Genomic DNA, 26,702 nt, shown 5'->3' on the forward strand with positions numbered 1-26,702 from the left:
AAGACACGCTCAGTGTTACTTAATCATTATTTTTGTTTGCAGACACTCCCTAGTGGTGTTTGCGTGTTCTTTCTGTAGACTTTTTTTTGTTGTTGTTGAAATTTCACCTAACAATTTCATGAGAGGACTGGTTTCGGCATGGGAGGATCTGTCAGAGAGGCAGCAAGAGAGAGAAAGAGATGACTTATGCACGCAGAATGTTCCCCCTGTTTTTCGGCACTCCCTCCGCTTGCTGAGCTGGTGAGAGGCACAGGCTACAACAGTGTGAGGAGGAGTGCCCAAAAAACTGGGAACAAACAAACCAGAGATCGAGCAAGAAGGGAAGGATAGAGGGTCACACTTAGGTCCTCGCCAGTCCTACAGGGATCTGACAGCACTAAGATTAGAGTCATCAACACAGACGAGTTTAAAGTATAGCTAATCCTTCTAGTGTACAGATAAAAACCCTTTCCTCTCCTATACATTTCACAGTAAACCTAAGAACCTTCAAAAAGATACGAATATGGCAAAGTCAGAGAGGTAGAAGGAGGACAAAAAGACAGAAAGAAAGGGATGAACTGGGCTGAAAAGAGAGCAAGAGACAGGGTCAGGCAGAGAGAAAGAGAACGCCTGGGTAAGTGACATGGTCAGGAAAGCTGAGCTGGAGCTGGAAAACAAGATAGATGACCCTGGCAGAGGCATGATGGGTGAGAAGAGCGTGTGACAGGACTATTTGCTGGGAAGAGCAGACCACACCCAGACCACGCTCCGATGGCAGGGTGCCAGGATGCTCCCTGATTGGAGAGAGAGCATGAGCTGAGCTGCCTGGCTGTGTTGTTGACAGTGACCAGTCTGTGTTCCTTTCCTTCAGCCCTCTGTGACCCTGACCCGTAGACCTACTCTCTATCTGTCATTTCTTGCCAGTGGGCTAGGCAACCACTCAGGGGGCTCTCCTTCCGAACACTTTGGCGAGCTATGTTCTATTTGTGTTCATTTGATATTGATGTAAATGTAACCTGCACACACCACTGCATAATAAATAACTACAATGAGATTATAAAGTCAGCCACAGGTCAGCCAATTGTGATCACACGGTTCCGTTTCCACAACCACAGTACCGCCCAGCAAGGTTACAGATGCTACAACATGGGTGCGCCACAAATGTCACCCTATTCCCTATATAGTGCACTACATTTGACCAGGGCACATAGGGCTGGTCAATAGTAGTGCACAAAAAAGATTTGTGTGCAATTTTGGACGCATACAATGACCATAACTTTAGATAACACCCCCCTAGGCTCTGGAAACTCCAGATTATTGTATCCTCCCAACTCTGTGATTGGGTTAAACGTCCGCCGGCGACGACCCATGCTGTGTCCTGCTGATTGGTTGGTTGACTCAGTCCACAGGGCTAGACCAGCTGGCTGTGCCAAACCCCCCTCTGTTGTAATCCTAATGTGGTCCTCTCCCTGTGTCTCTGACGTCAGTCCTGCTTTTATGTTGTACATGCAGCTCTTGTTCAGTTCAACTATGACTATGGATATGGACTGCTGATGTAAAATGCTGTTTGTCCTGACCAGTTTTTGGAAATGGTTATGTCGTACAGTGCATTCGAAAGTATTCAGACCCCTCAACTTTGTTACACAATTTGTTACGTTACAGCCTTATTCTAAAATGAATTAAATTGTATTTTTTCCTCATCAATCAACACACCCCATAATGACAAAGCAAAACAGTTTTTTTGTTTTTTTTGCAAAAAACTATCACATTAACAAAAGTATTCAGACTTTTTACTCAGTACTTTGTTGAAGCACCTTTGGCAGCGATTACAGCCTCGAGTATGACGCTACAAGCTTGGAACACCTGTATTTGCGGAGTTTTTCCCATTCTTCTCTGCAGATCCTCTCAAGCTCTGTCAGGTTGGATGTGGAGCGTTGCTGCACAGCTATTTTCAGGTCTCTTCAGAGATATTCGATGGGGTTCAAGTCCGGCCTCTGGCTGGCCCACTCAAGGACATTGAGACTTGTCTCGAAGCCACTCCTGCGTTGTCTGGCTGTGCTTAGGTTCATTGTCCTGTTGGAAGGTGAACCTTCGCACCAGTCTGAGGTCCTGAGCACTCTGGATCAGGTTTTCATCAAGGATCTCTCTGTACTTTGCTCTGTTCATCTTTCCCTCGATCCTGACTAGTCTCCCAGTCCCTGCTTCTGAAGAACATCCCCACAGCATGATGCTGCCACCACCATGCCTCACCGTAGAGATGGTGCCAGGCTTCCACCAGACGTGCCGCTTGGATTCTCGCTCCTTTCTCGGAGCTCTACAGACAATTTTTCTTCAACCTCATGGCTTGGTTTTTGCACTGACGAACTGTCAACTGTGGGACCTTATATAGACAGGTGTGTTCCTTTCCAAATCATGTCCAATCAATGTGCAGAAACATCTCAAGGATGATCAATGGAAGCAGGATTCACCGGAGCTCAATTTCGAGTGTCTGAATACTTATGTAAATAAGGTATTTCTAAAAAACAGTTTTTGCTTTATTATGGGGTATTGTATGTAGATTGATGAGGAAAACATTTAATTTAATCTATTTTAGAATAAGGATGTAATTTAACAAAATGTGGAAAAGGGAAAGGTGTTCTGAATACTTTCCTAATCCATTGTATATGGCTACATGTCTAACTGTACTGACGATTGATGTTTACAGCCGAAAATGTTTTGTTTTATTATTTACAGAAATGTGCACTACCGACCAGGTCTTGCCTTTTTTTCCTTTTTTTTCTTTACAGTTGAAGACATTGTTCTCAGCCTGGCTTTTCTTGCCTTTGCTGTGTCTAGACTGCCCTTACGTTCAGTACGGGTGATAACGATTTTACACCTGTTACTCAACACTCTTCACGTTTACTGATGGCAGGGCAATGGAGGAGCAAGTCAACAGAGGAGCAGTTCTCAACAGGCTCCCATTATGTTCTCTCTCTCTCTCTCTGAAGGGTCAACCGTCTGCTGGACCTAATTTATGACAACCACTTTGAAAACACAGGGGAGTGCTGTGGCACCACACTTTGGTACCACAGCTGTTTTTACTGTCACAGCCATAAAGCTCCTCTGGGAAGAGAGAAAGGAAGAGAACAATGGATGGAAATACAAACAGAGCAGGGGAAGATGACTAAGATGGGGATATGAAGGAGAAATGAGAAGGGCAGGGGGGAGAAATTGGCCTTGGAAAAAGTGGCGTGAACATCTGTATTTAACTCCATATTAAATCGGAGTGATCATTATTATAGCTATCAACTTATCTGGGGCGGCAGGGTAGCCTAGTGATAGCCTAGTGGTTGGAGCGTTGGTCTAGTAACCGGAAGGTTGCAAGTTCAAACCCCGGAGCTGACAAGGTACAAATCTGTTGTTCTGTCCCTGAACAGGCAGTTAACCCACTGGGCCTAGGCCGTCATTGAAAATAAGAATTTGTTCTTAACTGACTTAGTTAAATTATGATAAAACAAAAATCGGTGATGTTCTTTCCACTGTAATATAACAGAAATCTGTTAGGAGGGGATAAAAAATGGGAAATTATAAGGTCAGAGGAAGGGAAACCACTAATTGTTCTTGTTTTCACAAAAATATATTTTTTTTATTTCACATGAGAATTTCACATTTATCATAATTATCAAATGGGTTCTTTATATAATCTTCTATATATATTTATATATACATATAATACACTTTACTTACACATATACAAAATAAGGTAACAAAAAGGATTGACTCAATGTTAGTCATATAATGTTGTCTGTTGTTCAAACCACCCTGTGAAGTTGGGCTTGGCAGCTGTGATACGGTGTCTTGTGGTTTCAGTGAGTTCTGTGTGCCTGACTGGGTGTGTAGGCCTATAATCTTACCATAGCAGTATAACCCCGACTGGCAAATTACATTATAATACAACCAAATTGTAAATTACACTACATGACCAAAAGTATGTGGATACCTGCTCGTCAAATATCTCATTCCAAAATCATGGGCATTAATATGGAGTTGGTCCCCCCTTTGCTGCTATAACAACCTCTACTATTCTTGGAAGGCTTTCCACTAGACGTGTGAACATTGCTGCCCTGGATTTGCTTCCTTTCAGCCACAAGAGCATTAGTGAGGTCGGGCACTGATGTTGGGTGATTAGGCCTGGTTCGGTGTTTGATGGGGTTGAGGTCAGGGCACTATGCATTGGGGCAGGTAGCATTCTCCTGGCATCCGCCAAACCCAGATGGTGATGCACGATTCATCAGAGAGAAAGCATTTCCACTGCTCCAATTGTGGAGAGCTTTACACCACTCTAGCCAACATTTGGCATTGTACATGGTGGTCTTAGGCTTGTGTGCGGCTGCTCAGCCATGGAAACCCATTTCATGAAGCTCCCGACGAACAGTTATTGTGCTGACGTTGCTTCTAGGGGCAGTTTGGAACTCTGTAGTGAGTGTTGCAACAGAGGACAGATGATATTTGCATGATACAGCGGTTCTGTTCAGCTGAGCTGTTGTTGCTGCTAGATGTTTCCACTTCACAATAACAGCATTTATGACTGGGGCAGCTCTAGCAGGGCAGACATTTGACAAACAGACTTGTTGGGAAGGTGGCATTCTATGATGGTGCCACGTTAAAAGTCACTGAGCTCTTCAGTAAGGCCATTCTACTGCCAATGTTTGTCTATAGAGCATGACTGTGTGCTCAATTTTATAAACCTCTCAGCAACTGGTGTGGCTGAAATAGCCAAATCCACATACTATAGTGTATTACCAACCAAATTTCAACTGTTTTTGAATATAAACATTTTTACTTGGTTGACTTTTTAGTGTAAGTAGAGGTAGAGAACAGTGTTGCATAGTGAAACACTGCTCTGGCAAGTACTGTGATGAGCATAGTTCAGTCTGGTTTATTTTGTTTGTCAGTTTAAACGGTACGGGTGCATGATCTGACATACAGAAAAGGCCTGCCTTACACTGCTTCACACAATGTACTGTATCCGTGTTTGCTTTTGGCAGTTTGAACATTTTGTTTGACCTCTAGCTCTCCCTCGCACACTTTCTCTCTCACTGAAACACTAATTCTAACACCCTTCCCCCCCCTCAGAGAGAGCTCACTTACGAACAGTAAGCATAGCATTTGTTAAACATACAGTATTGTATACAGTCAATCTTTCAGCTGCAAACTTTTACAAATGATTTTTCACAGAATGTACACAATACCTTTCCTTTCCATGCAGTGTCTACTATGTCATGGGTCTGTATTGTGATGTCAGTCAGTCTGTGCATCAGTCAGTCAGTCTGTCTGTTGTCGTTGTTGTGCTGTATGGTTAGTGCTGTGAAAGCACATGGTCGAGTCTGCACAGGAACATTGATAGTTCGCCAGCACATCCCCTGCTTTTGTCGATGCTACATTGAGAAAGAATCACTAGGACATTTAGCGCCACTCAATTACAGTACAATAACACAAACAGAACACAATAGTCAAGGTTGGAATAGAATAGTTAAATACTGAAGAGATGATCACTGTATTCTTTGGCTCAAAAGCTTAGAGAAGATGTAACACTAAATGCAGTTTTTTTTCTAACACAAATTCATATCAAATCCAAATAGTTGTCCGTATAAGAAAGTCATTTAGCTTTTGTCGTCAGTGATTGTACTTCGTCCATTTATGTTCCTCTTCAAAATCTTCTTCCGCACTTTTCCAAAATGAATTATGTTTTTTGGGGGGAGGAGAAGAGCAAAACACTAACCTTAAAGAGAACAAAATCTCTCCAGGAAATACTGACATCTTGAGAAAGCTCAGTGCCTTCCCACAAAACTCAAACCAAATTCTCACTCGGCACACTTAGTGCATGTGTCCATCCGCACTCACGAGACTCAAATTTGTCCCTCTCCCAGTGACCAGCACTTGGGCTTTGAGAACTGTCTTTTGTACCTGTGGTTCCCCACAGACACAACTTCATTGTATGTCCTCCAAGTCTATGAGATTTGTAGTCTCACTGTAACAGCAGCAATAATAAGACTGGGACAAACAATGACAGGATGGAGAAGGATGCCTTTGACACAGACGAATTTGTCCGCACACTTTTCTGGACCTCTGGCAGGATTACCACTGGGTCATCTGTATGGTGAAAATATAGAATATATATATATTAGTCCATGTTAACTCATCCTTAATCTTAACTTCAAGGGCCGGTTTCCCGGACACAGATTAATCCTAGTCCTGGATTAAAAAAGCATCATCAATGAAGAATCTCCATTGGAATATACAATGCATTTGGAAAGTATTCAGACCCCTCGACCTTTTCCACATTTTGTTACGTTACAGCCTTATTCAAACATGTATTAAATAGTCCCCCCATCACGTCTTTCAAACCGGCCCTAAACGTTCAGTCCTAGGATCAAGTACAACTGGCCCATAGAGAATACAACTGGCCCAATGGTTTGTTCATTAACATACCTGCAGGCAGCCTGTTGGAGGGGTTGTGTGCTCCACCCTCAGCTCCGGGTACAGCTGCAGCTCCTCCAGTTGCAACCCTGGCCTCTTGAGAACCTGGATGAGAAAAATAACAATCAATTCCTCTGCCATACTGCAGCCTGGAGCTAAAATCATCATCATTGTCAGACAACGGTTACATTCCAAATGGCACCCTATTCCCTATATAGTGCACTACTTTTGACCACCCAACCACTAGGGCAGTGAAACTTACCATCAGTAGCTACGACGTCTACCCTGAGCTTGAGGCACTCCTGTCCGTGGTGGTGCAAAGGTTTGGCTGGAGAGGGGAAGGGACAAAGACTAGCGTTAATTACAGAAAAGCAAATGCACTTATCCTCCTGTGTCACCTTAATCTACCTCCACAGACAGACAGACGCACGCACACACACACACGACCTGCAGCCATCTTTGAACAGGGGGAGGGTGTCCCGTCCTATCGCTCATCTAATTACAACACACTCAGGGTCACAGCATCGCCTCTCTGGGTGATTGGGCCACCAGCTATCTGCTAGCTACCATGTGAGCGCTGATGCACAACATAGCATGCCAACAATACAACGTAGCATGCCAACATTCACTGAATGTTAACATAAGCCTTCAAGGTGGCGACTTGTTTGTCTGGGTGCTTTACCAAGGGTCATACACATTATGTCATCGGCAGTGCTTTTCCCTCACATTTTTCCCTGAATTAAAAGGAACATTTCACCTCACTCTCATTTTGACACGACTACTTTTGAGGTCTGAAAACGTCAAACAAACGTTGACTTTCGGGTTCCCTTACAAATTCTCTAGAAATAGACTTATATGGATTAAAAAATAAAAAATAAAAAAACATCGCTAGGCACTTACAGATATAGTAGTAGCTCTCTCCCTGACGGAACTCCTTGCCCAGGGTGAAGGGGGTGAAACGCTGGAACTTCTCGGAGAACTTCTCAGCTGCGTGGGGGGCGAAGGGGTGGCCGCACTCCCAACGCATCTGGTCGTAGGACTGAGGCTTGCAAGCGTCGTAGTCCTCCCGCTCCACCATGTAGAGCACGTAGCGCTCAGCATCTTGCGATGCCACCTCGCCCAGCGGGTAGTGGGGGCACACGATGTCCAGGTAGTCGTTCAGACGCACCTCCACCGCATAGCTGTCCCTTAGGAACCTGAGGACGAAGATCAAAGGGGGAAGGAGGGGGTTAGTCGAGTCACAAGTGTCAAAGTATGTATCGGCCGGTGGCGCGTGCCACGTATTCAACAGGGGAAATCATGGAGGAGATGGAGAGGCATGAGCAGCAGGCATGGAGAAAACACAATAAGTGGGAAAGTGAGTTGGGTGGATGTATAGAAATATGGATGATTGTGGACAGCAGTGCCGTCTGTGCTGGGAGCTAGTCCTGAGTGCACATTGATCCCGGCTCCCCCTGGCACCCAGCGATGTTTACAGAGAAACATTAGCAGTCATTCAGGACACCGGGCCAGGAGATGAGTATCGATACTAAACTGCAGACAGAGCTAGACACCAGGCATGCACAGACAAGGGGTGCCTAATCACAAAACACGCACCACCGCCCGAAAGAGTGAGAGGCATGAATGAGGAGGCCAGGTCTCTCCTGAGCATTTACCCCTTTCATTAAGGACAAACAGACACACACACACACACGTCTGGTCCCTGTCGGTTTCTGTCTCCAGCCACACACCCCCTCTCATTATAGCTACACACACAGGGAGCAGATACAGTCAGACTATCTGCCTGCCTCTCCTCCCTCCAGTCCTCTAAGCTTTTTACACCAGCAGTCCTTGGGCGGATTTACATTTGTCAAATATGTCTAGTGAGATCAACAGTATGTCTCTTCGACATCAGATTTGCAACTTCTCGGTTTACACTAGCCTTGGGATGTGATTCCTGCTTCATGTGTGAGTGCAGCTTTTAGCATACCGTAAATGCCATAGTATGTAGACAAAAAAATAAGGATAGCAATTCAAACTATACAGGAGCTTGATTAATTCAATGATACACAAATGTGTGGATATTTTTTAAAGCCATACATTTTCTGTGGCTAACAGAGCAAAAATGTTGTCTACTGGTATTAAGGTAATTATTTAGGGGACATGTGGTGTGAGAGAGGTTGTCTTACACTGTTCCACTCAGATGGGGGTATGTGGTGTAGATGTCTTCCAAACTACTCTCTCTTAAAGAGAGATTTCAATCTCCAGTTGAAGTCGGAAGTTTACATAAACCGAGTTTAAATGTATTTGGCTAAGGTGTTTCACAATTCCTGACATTTAATCCTCGTAAAATTCCCTTAGGATCACCAGTTTATTTTAAGAATGTGACATTTCAGAATAATAGTAGAGAGAATGATTTATTTTTCATCACATTCCCAGTGGGTAAAAAGTTTACATACACTCAATTAGTATTTGGTAGCATTGCCTTTCCATTTTTTCAAATTGGGTCAAATGTTTCAGGTAGCCATCCACAAGCTTCCCACAATAAGTTGGGTGAATTTTGGCCCATTCCTCCTGACAGAGCTGGTGTAACTGAGTCAGGTTTGTAGGCCTCCTTGTTCGCACACACTTTCAGTTCTGCCCACAAATGTTCTATAAGATTGAGATCAGGGCTTTGTGATGGCCACTCCAATACCTTGACTTTGTTGTCCTTTAGCTATCTTGCCACAACTTTGGAAGTATGCTTGGGGTCATTGTCCATTTGGAAGACCCATTTGCAACCAAGCTTCAACTGATGTCTTGAGATGTTGCTTTAATATATCCACAATTTCTTCCTCGTGATGCCCTCTATTTTGTGAAGTGCACCAGTCCCTCCTGCAGCAAAGCACCCCCACAACATGATGCTGCCACCCCCGTGCTTCATGGTTGGGATGGTGTTCTTCAGCTTGCAAGCCTCCCCCTTTTTCCTCCAAACGATGGTCATTATGGCCAAACAGTTCTATTTTTGTTTCATCAGACCAGAGGACATTTCTCCAACGAGTACGATCTTCGTCCCCATTTGCAGTTGCAAACCAAAGTCTGGCTTTTCTATGGCAGTGCAATGGCTTCTTCCTTGCTGAGCGGTCTTTCAGGTTATGTCGATATAGGACTCGTTTTACTGTGGATATAGATACTGGAGGAAACGGGTACAAAAGTATCTTCACAATGTCCTTTGCTGTTGTTCTGGGATTGATTTGCACATTTCGCACCAAAGTACGTTCATCTCTAGGACACAGAACATGTCTCCTTCCTGAACGGTACGAAGGCTGCGTGGTCCCATGGTATTTATACTTACGAATTATTGTTTGTACAGATGAACGTGGTACCTTCAAGAGTTCGGAAATTGACATAATTTTCTGGAATTTTCCAAGCTGTTTACATTACATTACATTTACATTTAAGTCATTTAGCAGACGCTCTTATCCAGAGCGACTTACAAATTGTTTGAAAATTGTTTAAAAGGCAGTCAACTTAGTGTATGTAAACTTCTGACCCGCTGGAATTGTGATACAGTGAATTATACGTGAAATAAAGTGGTCTCTAAACAAATCGCTGGAAAAATTACTTGGGTCATGCACAAAGTAAATGTACTAACCGACTTGCCGAAACTATAGTTTGTTAACAAGAAATTTGTGGAGTGGTTGAAAAACGAGTTTTAATGACTCCAACCTAAGTGTATGTAAACTTCCGACTTCAACTGTATATCTGTCTCTCTAAACTACACAAGCACCTCTCCTGGACCTGATTTGTGTCGTCAAAGTAGCGTAGTATAAAGAGGCCCCTAGTTCCAACCAGTAAAAAAATAATAATAATCACCTACACTCTCACCCCCCTCTTTCTCTTTTTGCTCTCCTTCTCTACCTTTCTTTCTTCCCCGTCATTCTTTCTCACAGAGATATGTGTTCATCCCCATCCATCACCACACACACCAAACTGGAGAGAGCAGTAGCTGGCTCTAGCCTCTAGCAAAACAACCACCACCCCCTCACCCAGTGTTCAGTTACTTAAGCTGTGCTTATCCATTACCAACTCCTCCTGCCTGAATCGGTCTGCATCACCAGGGTGCCCAGAATAACGGAGAAATGGAGTAAACTCACCCAGCTTAAATGTTTTCAAAACACGCACCCCAAATGTGTGTCTTAGATAGAGTTTTATTGCTTTTGCAATGAATACATGTGCAACTCTGCATTTGGGGGACTCTCACAAAGCCAGCTAGTGTGTGGTGTGTTATATCCACCCCCTATTAAGGCGGCCGCATGCTTCCCAACCGAAACAGTTTGGTACAGTTTGTGTATATATTATGCTGACATTGTGCCGTTTTTGTTCGTTTTGGAGTTCGGTTAGGGTTTTGTCGGCTGTTTGGGCACACAATTTTTTCTCAAGGGCAAGCTTAAGTTCGGAAGCTGAAATGGACACCCCTTCATCCGTGATTGGTCAACTGTCGGGTTGGCGCAAGTTTTTGCTTGTCGAGTCAGCCCGAAACTCGTGTGGATTCAACACGGCGAACGACAACTTCGAGCATCGTAAGTAAAAAGTACCTTCCCCAGTACGATTCTACCTATGCATTACATAAAGACCAGCATGTAAATGCCAATTCATTCGAAAAAGTGGGGTAGGGTTTGCAACAAGTTTGCAACAAGTTTGCAACAAGGCAAAAAGAAAAAAAAAATATGGGCCGCAGTAGAGATCCTGGTAGAAAGGCTACTCCAGAAATGTTGCTGCTGGCTTGTTCAGCACACAAAGCATGGGAAGCAAGAAAGGAACATGCTGTCTTCACCAAAGGATGGGGTATGTTGTCGTATTTTCTATTGTAGTCAACAAAGAGTAGTCATGTTTGGCAATAGCTAGCGCAAGCTTCTTGGCTGGCTATTGGCTAGCTAGCCTAGCGGCGTACTCGTGCATGGAAAGAAAGACAACCAACTAAACTAAAGATCATCATAGCTTTTGATCAAACAATTGTCAGAGAAAGAAAAACATAAGCTACCCACATTGGCGTTACCAAAGTCAAAGTTTGGTAAAGGGAGGAAAAAGAGCTGCAGACTCAGTCCTTGACACAAAGGCATTGCAAATAATTGAAAACATATATCTCAAGATCTGGAAAACGTCATGCATAGATAGAGCCACCAGCTTGTCCCAGAAATAACAAAAATAAATGATAATAATTTCAGACTTGACTTTGATCTCCTTTCCTCTGTTCTGTGGTCTCTTTTCCTCCTCTGCTCTCCAGACACTCCTTATTTCCCCCCTCATCCCATCCGCTCCACAGGGTCCTGGCACCTATAGCTGATTTCATGGACAAACTCTCGCCAAAACTCCGGGAGGAATTTGACCACCAGCTGCATGAGTTTGTGCATGACTTCAAGAAAATGACATGGACCAAACGACTGGGACCGCAATGAAATTAACAACTTGTTCTGTTGTTCAGGAGTCAGACACTAGACACGTTCATTTTATTCTATCAACACTTTTTTTTTGTTTTACGCGTCTGTTCTCAGCAGACAATTTTGTATTGTGGCTTAATTTCAGAAGCAAGAATAAAAGGTTTATTTGTTTGCTGAAAAAGCTCTGTTTGTATTTCTTCATGTCAATACAACAGAGTTACAGTTCATATAAGGAAATCAGTCAATTGAAATTAATTTATTAGGCCCTATTCTATGGATTTTACGACTGGAAATACAGATATTCGTCGGTTGGCTACAGATACTGTACTTTAAAAAAAGGTAGGGGTGTGGATCAGAAAACCAGTCAGTATCTGGTGTGACTAACATTTGCCTTGTGGAATGTTGTCCCACTGCTCTTCAATGGCTGTGCGAAGTTGCTGGATATTGGCGGGAACTGTAACATGCTGTCTTACACGTCGACCCAGAGCATCCCAAACATGGGTGACACGTCTGGTGTGTATGCAGGCCAAGGGAGAAATGGGATATATCCAGCTTCGTGGAATTGTGTACAGATCCTTGCGACATGGGGACATGCATTATCATGCTGAAACATGAGGTGATTGCGGCGAATGAATGGAACGACAATGTCTCATCACGGTATCTCCGTGCATTCAAATTGCAATTGTGTTTGTTGTCCGCAGCTTATGCCTGCACATACCTTAACCCCACCATGGGGCACGCTGTTCACAACAGCAAACCGTTCGCCCACACGACACCATATGTGGTCTGCGGTCGTTTCTAAAACGACATTGAAGGCGACTTATGGTAGAGAAATTAACATTCAATACTCTGGCAACAGCTCTGGGACAATCCTGGAGTCAGCATGCCAATTGTATGCTCCCTCAAAACGTTAGACATCTGTGGTGTTGTGTGACAAAACTGCATATTTTATAGTGGCCTTTTATTGTCCCCCAGCACAAGGTGCACCTCTGTAATAGTGATGCTGTTTAATCAGCCCCTTGATATGCCACACCCGTCAAGGGATGGATTATCTTGGCAACGGAGAAATGCTCACTAACAGGGATGTAAACAAATATGTGCACAACATTTGAGAGAAATAAGCTTTTTGTGCATATGGAATATTTCTGGGATCTTTTATTTCAGCTCATGTAACCAACACTTTACATGTTGCGTTTTATATTTTTCAGTGTAAATAACTGCACACAGACGTCCCAGAATCAAGTTTACTTTTATTAAAAAGATTAGAACTCTACTGGTTCACAGTGCACACAAAGAACAGTGTGTGCGAGTCCATCGAGAATCCTCCTTGCAGCCATGATGCAGAATGCAATTTCTGACTCTCCGACAACAAGAGTGGTGCTAGTTCCAGGTACACCCAGGTTTATTGACATACCTCTCACGGGAGTCTAACAAGATAAATGTCAGATATATGTATTTGGTAAACAAAAACAAATTTTCCAGGAACCATATTCCAAAAGCCTTGATAAAATGGCACTTTCATATAGAGGTGCATACATGTATGCAGTAACAAGGGAAATTAGAAGCAGAAAAAGTTAAATTGATTCCAACATTCTATTATCAACATACCTGGATAAGGGTGCATGAGGTTCTCATGTATGGGGAAAGGCGCATCTCCCATGAAAACATGAGGACGTTGTGGTACCTGGCAGAACAGCTGGCGGTGGTAAATCGAGGGTCTTCTGCAGCAGTTTGGACCCAAAAGAACTCCTGAAACACTTCACCCTAGCTCTTTCGGCCATATGCCCCTACATCCACCATTGTGAACCTGTAGCGGGCATCTTTTCTGTCTCCGTATCTCGCCTATTATGTGTGTTACTAGGCACATCAAATCTAGTAGATCCCGGGCAATTCGAAAAATGCATTTCTCGCCAGTCAAGTGTCTCTCTGTATACAAAATTTTATTCTCCTGCGTGTGTATTCCTTGTTTAGGTGTGTCGTTTCTTCCTTGTTTGGCTGTAGATGGCCCGTTACCAGCTCATCCGCCTCTAATGTCCTGGGGTAATATTGCAGCTTTACTCTTCATTTTTTCAAGTGAATATCTTTTCAGGGAGCATGGGATCATACTCATTCAGTTTGGCTCGTCAAAGTCGAACTGAAGCATGCTGACGCCTTTGCACCACACAGCTCTGTGAGAGATGGGTTGCTCCATAGTCCTGGGTTGGGTATTTGCACATCTGCCAATGAAAACTCCACATTGGAGCCATTTTGGCTCTTGGTTATCTGTTTTTTTTTGTTGAGAATTCCAGCTTCACCCCATGAAAGCAATGAACACAAGTGACATTTGGGATGTGTTCCCGGGGGGGGGGTCCATATGTGTGAGTAACGATCAAAGTGCACAAGCGGAGAGAGGCCCTTGTCGCTCATTAGCTGGTGTTGTTTGTTACCGGTGGACCCCCTGGTTAAAGGACAGACGCTGTGGCTCCAAACTCCTAGTGCCCACTACCCTTCCCCCACCCCTCCAGCACAACCCCCTCTGCCTCCCCGCTTCATTGCTTTCCCTCAATGCAGATGACCAGATTAACAGCACCGTGGCAAGAGTAGTGTTGGGGCCGGTAAAAAGAGCAACTGTTTCTCTCTGTATACTAATTAAGCGAGTCAACATCCATCTAGCTGCATAATAGTGGCATATTAAGCAAACACGGGGCCAGTAATTATTATTCCACTGACTGTGTGCTAGGACAGCTGAGTGCTTATCTACAGTTTGCCTAGCTGCCACACACTGCTTACAAGTCATTTTGCCTGCCACTCACAATTCCAGCTAAATCGATAATACTATTGAGCAAACATGTTCGTATGCTGCGTTTGACCTAGTATCCTCCTCAAACAGTAACCACACGACCGAGCACGCACGCACGCTCGCTCGCTCTCCCCTGATTTAAAAGTTGTTTGTGGTATGGTTCCAAAGTATTCATCAAAAAGGGGGGGGGGGTGTGTCGAAGGGCAGTGCAATTAAAACACACAAAAAAGGGTAATAAAGTCACCCTCAGGCTGGGAGTGAGGGAGCCATGTGAATGAGAGGGTCAGGGGCCTCTAGCTGCAAATGGCTTTTCCTCTGTGGTAAACTTTGTGTGTGTGTGAGTATTGCAGTTGCTTCATCAATGCCACCGTTTCATACAGTGGTACTATTCGCAACCTCCTCTGATGGAATATCTTACTAACCCAAATGAACAGGGGGCTGAATACACACCCAAGAGGGGCCCCTTTATTAATTGTAAATAGTTTATTTATCCCGGGGGCTTTTGCAGCACGACTGATTAAAGGCACTTCAAAGAATGCCTGATTGTTAAAAACTTTTCAATGTCAAACGTTGTCACCATCACTCTGGCAGACTGTAAACAGCTTCTGTCTCTTGATTTCAGACTCAATATTGAAAATGGCACCTGAATTGCTTCTCACTATGGTTAGAGCTCATTTATGCCCTTTGTTTGTTCCTCGGGTGCTCAGTTTTAATGACAGCAACATTTACAGACGGGAGGGGTGACTGCATTCTCTGCTTATGGAGGATTTGTGGAACGATGACAGATATGCAACTACGATTTGTGTGTGTGTGTGTATTAGGTTTACTGAGGAATCTATGTGTGTGAGATGATAAGGGGGATAATGAATGACGACAATAGACAGCCAGCTAACGTCAAGTGGTTTTATGTCTGTTTGTGTGTATTGTGTCATGTGCAAAATAGACTCCAGACTGTTTCAACCTCTACTCGTCTCGAGTGAATTCTTTATTTATTAGAGCCTCTTCAGGGGCAGGAGCCTGATCTATCTACTTTAATCTCTCTGGCCAGCGTTTTGCTTTTTTCTTTACCTCTACCCCCTCCCTCCATCTTCTTCTCTCATCTCTGCACTCTATCGCCCTGTGGAATGTTGGACATCTGAGGGGAGGGAGGGCTCACTCGGGATCAAAGGTCGGACAATCGCAAAGTCGGCACCAGAGGGTCCTTGGACACACACATACAAGCACACACACGGTCAGCAAGTAATGTGCTGCTCCCGTGCATTTAAAAGCCCTGAGATGGATGTTGTGTGGAGAATCACCTGCTTTGAGGTTCAGTTGTCTATTTAAAAGCACATGGAGGTTACACCAGCTGACAAGCTCGCAACACCTGACCACTGTAAAACTCCACAGCAATTACCATCAGTGCCATAGTGTAGAGCCATCACCCATCACTCAAATCTAGAGCAATTACACTAACCTCAGAATCTTTTTTTCCACATCGGGTCATAATGCCACACTAATACAGCCTAAGAGGTGACTGGTCGGAGTTACGGCTGAGTGGATCGGAATGCCGCGGGGGCGTCTAATCGGCTCGTCCGAGCATGGATTATCAGGTGGAGCAGCGGCTGAGTTTGGGTCCATTCAGCGGCACCAGACTCTGCCTAATACAAGGGCTTAGAGCCGACACTGAGGCCCAGAGGGGGAGGACGGTAGTGGGGGAGAGTGGGGCAGGGTGGGGCCCTGGGTCCATTGTTCCCAAACAGAGAGGGGGTATTAGTCTGGACTTTGGGACTTCAAAAAGGACTGAACTGTGTGTGTGTGTGTGTGTGTGTGTGTGTGTGTGTGTGTGTGTGTGTGTGTGTGTGTGTGTGTGTGTCCATAGGACCATGGAGGGAAAATGGGAAAGTGAGGGGTGTTAAAGAAGAGATGAAAGACATGGGTTACAGGGCTGGCATTTCTTTCTGAATTTATCCCCTGGAAAAAGAAACAGTTAAGAGATTTAAAAAATATATATATATTTTAAATTGAGGAGCGTGAGAGAAGAGCCACTCTGAAATATAAGTCTGGCTGTGCTTGTGGGGCTGGTTCACATTTTTCTTACACAGCTAAATTTCTCTTTCGTTTCATCTATCCATCTCTGTCAGGTCTCCCCACCCTCTCCCAGTCCATCTTGCATCACTCAATAAGCCCAATAGATCCCCATTTAATTCCGACCTCTCCCCTAGCACTTGCCGAACCAATCAGACCCGGCCTTGTTGGAATGCCAAATATGTGAGTTTGTGACCCACTGTTTGTATTGGCTAACACAGTTAATAGAAACAAGAAAGGGCCAACTATTAGCCCCTCCCACTTAACATAATATTCAGAGGCAGGTTCATACTTGGGTTGTGTTGACTTCTGTCATCAATCTCTCTCCTTTCTATATCTGTTACTTTACCTTTGTCCATTGTTCATTCTGACAGCGCCCTTGGCCAAAGACTTCAACGCCTTCCCTCCCACAAAGTAACCCCAGAATCCACCAGCAACATAATTGCCTTATTTTGGACAACCACAGGGATATGAATGTGTGCTCTTTCTAACGGTCTAACACGGTCCCAGAGTCATTTGTACTTGTGTGAGAGCCTGACCAAAAATGTCACCACTGAAATGACATTACTCAAGGTGCAATTTTTTGCAGAATTGATTTCCAAAAGATAAACCTTGTTTGTCATCATTATTTCCCCAATCCTCAGAGTATAATAGTCTGTGAGCATTCACCATTGTTTGCCTGCCCGTGGCTTTGAAAATGAACAAGGAGGTTTGGCTGAGACAATCTATTCAATGCAAAGAGGTAATCATTACACATCTTGACCTCCAGGGGGCACCAGTAACTGGAGCTGTGTGTATGTGTGAGACCCATACCGTAGATCAGTGTTACTCACTATTTTTTGTAAGAGGGCCACTTTGGGTTGAGACAATCATTCAGAGGGCGCACAGATCTTTACATTTGTTGTACTTTTTCTTCGTATATTATCAGTTGAACAAATTCAGAGCAAGAGAGCACATGCAATTGATTTGATGTACAGCACATCACAAATATATACATACACACATCAAATAGGCTACATCACATGTATAAAGACCCATATTAAGGGTTAGTTAACTCAGTAGTTGGATGAGTGAAAATGTCCCCTCTGCTCCTTGACTGAATTCATTCTAAATGTATAGTGTTTTTGCTATCCTTGTGAGGCAATCTAGGTGTGCATTGGTCAGTCTCTGTTTTTGTTTCACAATGTTCATTGTTGAAAATGTTGCTTCACACGATTAAGTGCCGATATACAATGGTCACCTCTTTGCACACATTGCTTCAGAAGTGGATACTCAGTGTCTGACACAAGGCTCCAGAAATGGGTAACACCTGATCTTAATTCACATTGCAATGAACTGATATCCTTGAATCTTGACTCAAACTCCCTTGGAGCTGGAGATTCACCGTGTTCAGGTGGCAGGTGATGTCATTTAAAAAAGCCAGCTTTAATATCCTCCTTCACATATTTGAGGGAGGAGAGAGAAATCTTTCCACAACTCTGTCACGAGACAGCCATTGTGAAATATCAAGTCGCCGTATTCTGTCTGGTATTCCTCCAGCAACACGCGGAATTTCCGGTGATTCAGTGCCCTCGCAATAAATTATTTTTACCTTGTCTGTTCGGGGATTCGATCTATCAACCTTCTATCGGTTACTAGTCCAACGCTCTAAACACTGGGCTACCTGCCGCTCATAAAAATGTTCACCACACACACGACTTGCTGCATCACATTCTGTAAGTCTTATGATTTTCCCATGATGTCAAGCAAAGAGGCACTGAGTTTGAAGGTAGGCCTTATAATACATGCACAGGTACACCTCCAATTGACTCAAATGATGTCAATTGGCTTTAGAAGCTTCTGATAGGCTATGACATCATTTTCTGGAATTGTCCAAGCTGTTTAAAGGCACAGTCAACTTAGTGTATGCAATCTTCTGACCCACTGGAACAGTGAATTATAAGTGAAATAATCTGTCTGTAAACAATTATTAGAAAAATTACTTAGGACATCTACTTTGTGCATGACACAACAGACTTGCCAAAACTATAGTTTGTGAAGTGGTTGAAAAACAAGGTTTAATGACTCCAACACAAGTGTATGTAAACTTCTGACTTCAACTGTGTGTGTGTATGTGTATATATATATATATGCACACACACACAATCAAGTGTTTCAGGCATGCATTAGACACATTGAATTGAAATTGTATCATCATTGTTATGTACAATGAATGGAAAATATGAAAAATCACTGCAAGCCGCAAATTAAAGGGCTTTGGCCTGTGGGCCGCGCAATGAGTACCACTGCAGTAGATTAACGACAATATGCATGCAATATGCATGCGATCGCTGTGGGAACAAGTTACCACCAGAGTTCAGTCATTTCAACAACAGGACAAACACATCAAAACGACCCTTATTTACAGAACACAAATAATGGTTCATTTTCAGAGACAATAATCGACCCCATACACACACACTTCATTACAAATGCATGGATACGTGCAAAGACAAAGACTATATAGTTGGACAGGTCTGGACACACAATTCCATGTTTATCATATTCATATGCCTGTTTACCAGGAAAGTCTTTCATACACAGTATTTGGGGTTGAGAGGTTGTAAAACATTGAGGAGGAGGTGGAGGAAGTCTGGCGCGTAGATAAGGAAGAGGCAGAGACAGGGGCAGAAAAACACCCATGGGGTTGATTGAGGTGAAAATGATCAGAAGGAAAATCTTGATGAGAGACAGTGTAACACACACACAATCAAACAACCAATCACTATTCATCCAATTACTCTCACTGGCAGGAAACGCGTTGTGTTAATTTTGATAAAAATGTTCTCAGGATCATTTCATCAACCCCCTTAAGTAATAAGTACAGGGTTTGGTGATTGCGTGTGCCAGTGTGTGAGAACGGTATTGTTTATTGTGTCGGCAGGATATTCTGTTTCCCGGGAAAAGACTAGGCCAGGAAGCTCACATTCGTAGGGAAACACGCACATACACGCTCTTGTAACACTGCCTCTGAAAACCTTTGGCCTGAATCACTATCTTACTTTACTCAAAACTTAGCAACCTTCCTTCTCCCACCCAGACATACAGGAAATTGGCTTTCTCATTATGGTCGTCAAGGTAATTAGTCTGCTTAACCGATGATTGTCAACTAGAATACCGTCGCTTGGGTGATACTGTTTATACAGTAGTATTTCAAAATACTAATGGTATGATTTTCAAAACAGCCATTGTTTTGTGTGTATACAGTACCAGTCAAAGGTTTGGACACACCGACTCATTCAAGGGTTCTTTATATTGTAGAATAATAGTGAAGACATCAACCCTATGAAATAACACATATGGAATCATGTAGTAACCAAAAAAGTGTTAAACAAATCTAAATATATTTTAGACTCTTCAAAGTAGCCACCCTTTGCCTTGATGACAGCTTTGCATACTCTTGGCGTTCTCTCAACCAGCATCAGCTGGAATGCTTTACAACAGTCTTGAAAGTGTTCCCACATATGCTGAGCACTTGTTGGCTGATTTTCCTTCACTCTGCGGTCCAACTCATCCCAAACCGTCTCAATTGGGTTGAGGTCGGGTGATTGTGGAGGCCAGGTCATCTGATGCAGCACTCCATCACTCTCTCATTCTTGGTCAAATAGCCCTGTGTTGGGTCACTGTCCTGTTGAAAAACAAATAATAGTGGGACTAAGCCCAAACCAGATGGGATGGTGTATCGCTGCAGAATGCTGTGGTACCCATGCTGGTTAAGTGTGCATTGAATTCTAAATAAATCACCGACAGTGACACCAGCAAAGCACCCCCACACCTCCTCCGTGCTTCACGGAGGGAACCACACATGCAGGGAACATCCGTTCACCTACTCTGCTCCTCACAAAGACAAAGCAGTTGGAACCAAAAATCTAAAGTTTTGACTCATCAGACCAAAAGGACAGATTTCCACCAGTCTAATGTCCATTGGCCCAAGCAAGTCTCTTATTATTATTGGTCTCCTTTTAGTGGTGGTTTCTTTGCAGCGATTCGATAATGAAGGCCTGATTCACGCAGTCTCCTCTGAACAGTTGATGTTGAGATGTGTCTGTTACTTGAACTCTATGAAGCATTTATTTGGGCTGCAATCTGAGGTGCAGTTAACTCTAATGAACTTATCCTCTGGGGCAGAGGTAACCGAGTTTCCTTTCCTGTGGCGGTCCTCATGAGAGCCAGTTTCATAATAGCGCTCAGGGTTTTTGAGACTGCACTTGAAACAAGAATCTCAAATCGTCGAGCAAAGAGGCACTGAGTTTTAAGACAGGCCTTGAAATACATCCACAGGCACACATCCAATTGACTCAAATTATGTCAATTAGCCTATCAGAAGCTTCTAAAGCCATACAGTAATTTTCTGGAATTTTCCAAGCAGTTTAAAGGCACACTCAACTTAGTGTATGTAAACTTCTGACCCACTGGACTTGTGATAGTGAATTATAAGTTAAATAATCTGTCTTAACAATTGCTGGAAGAATTACTTGTGTCATGCACAAAGTATAGGTCCTAACCGACGTGCCAAAACTATAGATTGTTAACAAGAAATTTGTGGAGTGGTTGAAAAACAAGTTTTAATGACTGCAACCTAAGTGTACGTCAACTTCCGACTTCAACAGTTTATAGTTTGTGTGTATTGATATGCAGGCTACGTGTGCCTTTTGTAAAAATAAAAAAATAAAAGTTTTTAAAGTATGTCATTCTGCCCTTGAGTAGTTTGTCTATTAATGTTCTGTATTATGTCATGTTTCATGTTTTGTGTGGACCCCAGGAAGAGTAACTGCTGCTTTTGCGACAGATAATGGGGATCCTAATAAAAAAAAATCAAAATGAGGCTATCACATCAGACTACTGGTAGTCCTCAATCTCAGCGTGTTTTCTCTGATTCCAATTCACTAGACATAGATTAGGGAGCAGTTTATGGGATTTGGGAGAGGTAGAGAAACAGAGAATGAGTGGGGCGTGGAAGAGTCATTCACAGAAATTACTAGAAAGGGGGTGAAAAAGAAGGGAATAATATGAGATTAGCGAGAAGAGAAAAAAACTGCCCCTTTTTGCAGAAAATAGGAGATGAGATACAATTTAGATTGTCTAAGCAATGTAGAAATCCCTTCTCACACCACCTACTTATACCAGAAGACGTGGCTATCCAACCCTCTCTACAAACACCTTTGTTATTCTCAATTTTACTCCTTTCAGTGCAGAGCAGAGTTCTCAGACTGGTTCGACCACTTCCACTGCCTCGTGAAAAAAACAAGAAGAGAAAAGCATACAGAGTGAGCCAACAACTGAAAGAGGGGTCGAAATTGCTTGAGTTCATTGAATAACCCATGGCAGCTGGAAGGAGAGGTGAGTAGGGGTTTGCTTGAGGGAAAGGTAAAGCCGGGAGAAAGAGAAAGAGATGGCAAAGTGCCTAGTGACGAATGGCTAAGGATGCCAAAAACTTCTCTTTTATTTTTTAAATCCACACCTCTTACCATTCTTTTCTCCTTCCTCCCTTTAGAGAGGGAGACTAGGAGGTGAGGAAATAATGGACTGGGGGCAGCATGTAAAGATGAGATAAAGGTGGAGAGGGAGCAGAGAGAGAACCAGAGACATGAGGAAGAATGAATCTCTCCGAGGCCGTTCCAAACCCGTGTGAAGAGGGGAGGCCTGAGTGGCAGACAGCATTCAAAGGCCACCTCAGTGACAGAATGACTGACAGACTGATAGAGGCAATGGCACTTCATCACCGTGTGCACTCTGACCCCCAATCAGTCACACCAGTTACTATTCTCTTCTGTTGCACTCCGTGAAGAGAATACCCCCAATTTGTATAGGAAGCACTACAAAAACCTCAAAATTGGCTGGATAAAACTTGCAAAAATCACTTATATGGGTGAAACTTACCATAAAAATCACTAATTCGAGGCAAATGCACTGTAAAGGTCACTTATTTTGATGAAATACACTATATTTATATATAAAATATCACAAAGCTTATTGAGGTAAAAAAAATAAATGATATACATTAGCGAAGAAGATTAAACCCCCAAAAAGATCACATGTGCAGCGAGAAAAAGGATGGTTGGAATTATGTGATAAAAAAAAAAGCCATTAAGATGGAAAAGAGGCAAATAAAAATAGAAAAAAAATCAAAGTAAGTAAGGAAAGCGTTAACATTGAACATGTTGAACTTTCTGCCACAACCAGCTTGAAACAAGGAACAGAGCCAAAATGAGCGAGGGGGCGGCGGAGAGAGGAAGAAACAGGTACGGGGAGGAGGGAGGTTTACTCATGCTCTGTCAGGAAAAAAATAATGGGTAAAAGAGAGAGAAAGAGCAAGCTGAATGAGTAGGCTACAGTATTACTTTACTTTTGGGTTATGAATGTTAACATCAAATCACAGCAATGCAGTGCAGTGTGCCCGTTGCCCAGTAGTGTGTGAGGGTGAACGTCTGGGTTCATGTGTGTGTGAGCGAGCAAGTCAGTGATTTAGGAGCTGGTGCTTTAACACACTGCTTCCCCCATTGGACACACCTTTCACACAGACACGTACGTACGGACACACACCGGGCAAAGCATACTGATAGATCAACTTCTGGGAACCAGTGTGAATGATAAAGCCCTTCTTAACCTATGATGCAAGCTTGCAGATTGACACATGTAGGCACACGGCTCTAAATTAGAGAATGTTAGGAGAACACCCCAAAATTATTCATTGATTGAAATACAGCCAATATTGAGCCTACGTTGCACCCTAGAAACGAATATGTAACACTCAAATGTTGATATGAAAGTTGTGGAACATTAGTATCCTACATTGTGTAAAAGCACAAATTTCTTATTTTGTTGCATTACATTTAAAAGTGTACACGGTCTCGTTAAAAAAAAGTATGGTTTGTGATGTCTCATTCATGCATCACCATGCTCATTGATTTTCTGAAGAAGCTATCACTTTTCCTTTCTTTCGGTGGCCCCAAATGTTTAGATATAGTGGTAAAGTTACCAGGTTGTTAGCTAGCCAGCCAATGAGGTAACATGGCTGAAAAAGTGTAAACGAATGTTTAACGACGCACAATCGGTTTTAGAACTACCCACGACGTTCCGGTATAGGAAGATAAAAATGTGGCGCTGATAATGAGTCAGATCTTTTGACCTGGTTGGTCTGAAAGCAAAGCTTTTTCGTTGTAGTTATGGTACAACCATGACCCTAACAAATCTGCACTCGCTTGTTTCTCTAGGGCACTCGGAAGCAACGGTACAGGGAAGCCTTATCATTACAACAATTGATATCTGCGAGATTTTGTTTTTATAGTCACACGGTGCTCCTAAAGTAAAACTCTTGGTCCCACAGCAAAATAATTTTGTCGCATCCAACAAAATTGGTCGCACTTCAGAGCCCCGGGCGCACACACATAACAACCCAGCCAGAAACAGATCTCTGTTGGACTGAAACACAGCGGCAGCTCGCTCACAGGCAGCGTCAACATGCCCCAAGGCACAAACATAGTACAAACCAATGCATAGTAGGGCATCTGTAACTGACACGCACACACACGCTGTTTATTCCGTAGGGAAGCAGACAGGGTAAATCGTTACCACCTAACTGACCAAAATGATTCTTCTGTTGTCAAGTAGATTAGCTATAGCTTTCTAATCAAGACCATTGATTGATCTGCCACACAAACTGGGGGAGAGGGGGGAGGGCGTCGACCCAAAAAGGACTGAGAGAGCCATGAACAAATCAACAACAGTAGGTTTATCAAGCATTGGGTTTGAGGGGGAAAAACAGATTTAGAGAAAACCAAGAAAAGGAGAATAAATGGAGAAAAAAAACCCATCTCTCCCGAACTCTCCTTTATTTCTGCGAGTGTGGGATTAAGTGCAGCCAGAGGGAGAGATTTAGTGCAGATATCCAGTAAAAATAGCAAGCGTGGGGATTATGCGTTTATTTTCAGAAATGATGATCATTGTTGTCACTGCATTGACGTAGCATGCTCACATCTGGGACTCGTAACTTAATTCTCTAAGATTATGACATGGATGTGTTTCTGAGAACAATGACTGCAGTGGCATGGCTTTATGGGAAATCTCTAGGGATCACAGCAAGATAAACTGAACAGTTTAGTACTGTGTGAATTTGAATATATATGTATGTATGTGTGTGTGTCTACAAGACAGGACATGTTAAATAAAGGTTTTAAAAAATGTGTTTGCATTCAAGTGAGAGTGTATGCCCTGCTGTGATTGAATGGCCGTTTGTCTTGTTTGTTTGTGTGTGATTGAGTGAGTTTGTGCCAGTGTGTGTTAGTGTATGAGTGAGTGTGTGTGTTTCAGTCTCACCCTCCCAACTTTTCACCTCAACCCAACCACCATAACTCTAATTGATCTCCACTTATTCAGAGTGGGCTCCAAACCCCAACAATTTGGGTTCCAATTCCCAAGCTATCCATCGCACTCCCGCAATATGACCTACTAGGCAGGCTTCAAGTTACATCCTCTGTCTCTGTCATTGACCATTATTCCTCATATTTCCATCTGAAATATGAACCCTCATATGTCTCCCTGTCCTGTCCCGTCAGCCCATCATATATATCCAGTGATTTAGTGGACAGACAGACACGCGTAATGAAAATGTAAGATGGAGATATCAACGCCATCAGTGGGGATGGGTTTGCAACCCATTTACTACCACGGTCACGTCTCTGGGTGACTGTTATAAAGCCTTGGGTAAAGATAGGCAAACCCATTTTTAAAAAGATATCTGTTGTTACAAATGGAATGTGGAATTACATTTACTGTTAGTGTGGTTGGGTCTTTTAAAAATAGGACATTTTATTATTATTGAATAGATATTACACAAGCTTAAACTCAGTTGCTAACAGTGGGGCAGCAGGGTAGCCTAGTGGTTAGAGCTTTGGACTAGTAACCGAAAGGTTGCAAGTTCGAATCCCAGAGCTGACAAGGTACAAATCTGTCATTCTGCCCCTGAACTGGCAGTTAACCCACTGTTCCCAGGCCGTCATTGAAAATAAGAATTTGTTCTTAACTGACTTGCCTAGTAAAATAAAGGTTAAAAATGATAATAATAATAATAATGCAACTCCCAATCCATACCATATGTCCTTGAAAGTGGGGCAACTTAGATGGTAGCCTATAAATAAATCAGACCTATGGTATAACTATGTGTAACTACCAATTCACCGAAAGGGTAGACAGACAGATTGTGACACAGAAATTGACCAGGTTATACAAGGAATTACAGATTTTTTTTTTTTTTTTTTTTTTAAGTTTCCCCTCAGGCAGTAGTGAAGCTAGTGAACAAGAAGATACTGTAACTGCCTTGCATTATCATGACAACAGTGGCCAGCTGCATATTCAGTAGACTCAGAATGTAAACCAATTAAAGTAGTAGGCTACAACATAATCTATTTAAAATACCCTAACAATCACATTCATGTGGTAATTGAAAGGTATAGGCTATTGCATAGTCATTGATATGCACAGATAAAGAGGTACTGTAGCATTATTGAGCATTGACTAGTTTGCCGACAATCCTAGTCAGCAAATCATGCAAGTCACAATCACAGCTTTGATACATGGTATTACTTTGTTGCACTTGCGAATCTGAATTGCAAATCTTTACAAATGAACAGTAATGAAATAGAATGACAACAAAAAAAAACACGTAAGCGATCACAAATAGTTTAACTTACTTGCTGTTTGTGTTATTCCAATATATGCTGTGCCTTTCTGCAGAAGCAAACCAAGCGCCGAGACTCCCAACGAAGCACAGGCTCCAGACCAAATCCATTATTTGAGTGGAGAGGTTGCGTTCAGAGGAAAACCGGCGAGACTTGCAGTCAAAACAAATGTAGGAAAATATCTATGCGTTCGAGTAGGTTATTTACTTAACAAATGTACTTATGCACGCAACAACCTCTAAACAGAAAGCAAAAATACGAAGCACTCGGCAAAATAAGACGAGCCTGTTTCAGTCAAGCACA

The 26,702-nt window shown here is 43.0% G+C and overlaps 1 protein-coding gene across 1 annotated transcript; it reads right to left on the reverse strand.

Moving 5' to 3' along the window:
* Window positions 1-4,617: 4,617 nt before the first annotated feature.
* On the reverse strand, window positions 4,618-26,702 carry LOC124043683 (ephrin-A1-like). Its single transcript, XM_046362522.1, has 5 exons — window positions 26,412-26,702; window positions 7,339-7,634; window positions 6,701-6,766; window positions 6,451-6,543; window positions 4,618-6,111 (listed from the first exon to the last, which is right to left on the reverse strand). The coding sequence occupies exons 1-5, from the start codon at window positions 26,507-26,509 to the stop codon at window positions 5,987-5,989; spliced, it is 678 nt and encodes a 225-aa protein (XP_046218478.1). The 5' UTR covers window positions 26,510-26,702; the 3' UTR covers window positions 4,618-5,986.

The sequence above is a fragment of the Oncorhynchus gorbuscha genome, linkage group LG09, assembly GCF_021184085.1.
Source record: "Oncorhynchus gorbuscha isolate QuinsamMale2020 ecotype Even-year linkage group LG09, OgorEven_v1.0, whole genome shotgun sequence".
NCBI classification, from domain to species: Eukaryota; Metazoa; Chordata; class Actinopteri; order Salmoniformes; family Salmonidae; genus Oncorhynchus; species Oncorhynchus gorbuscha.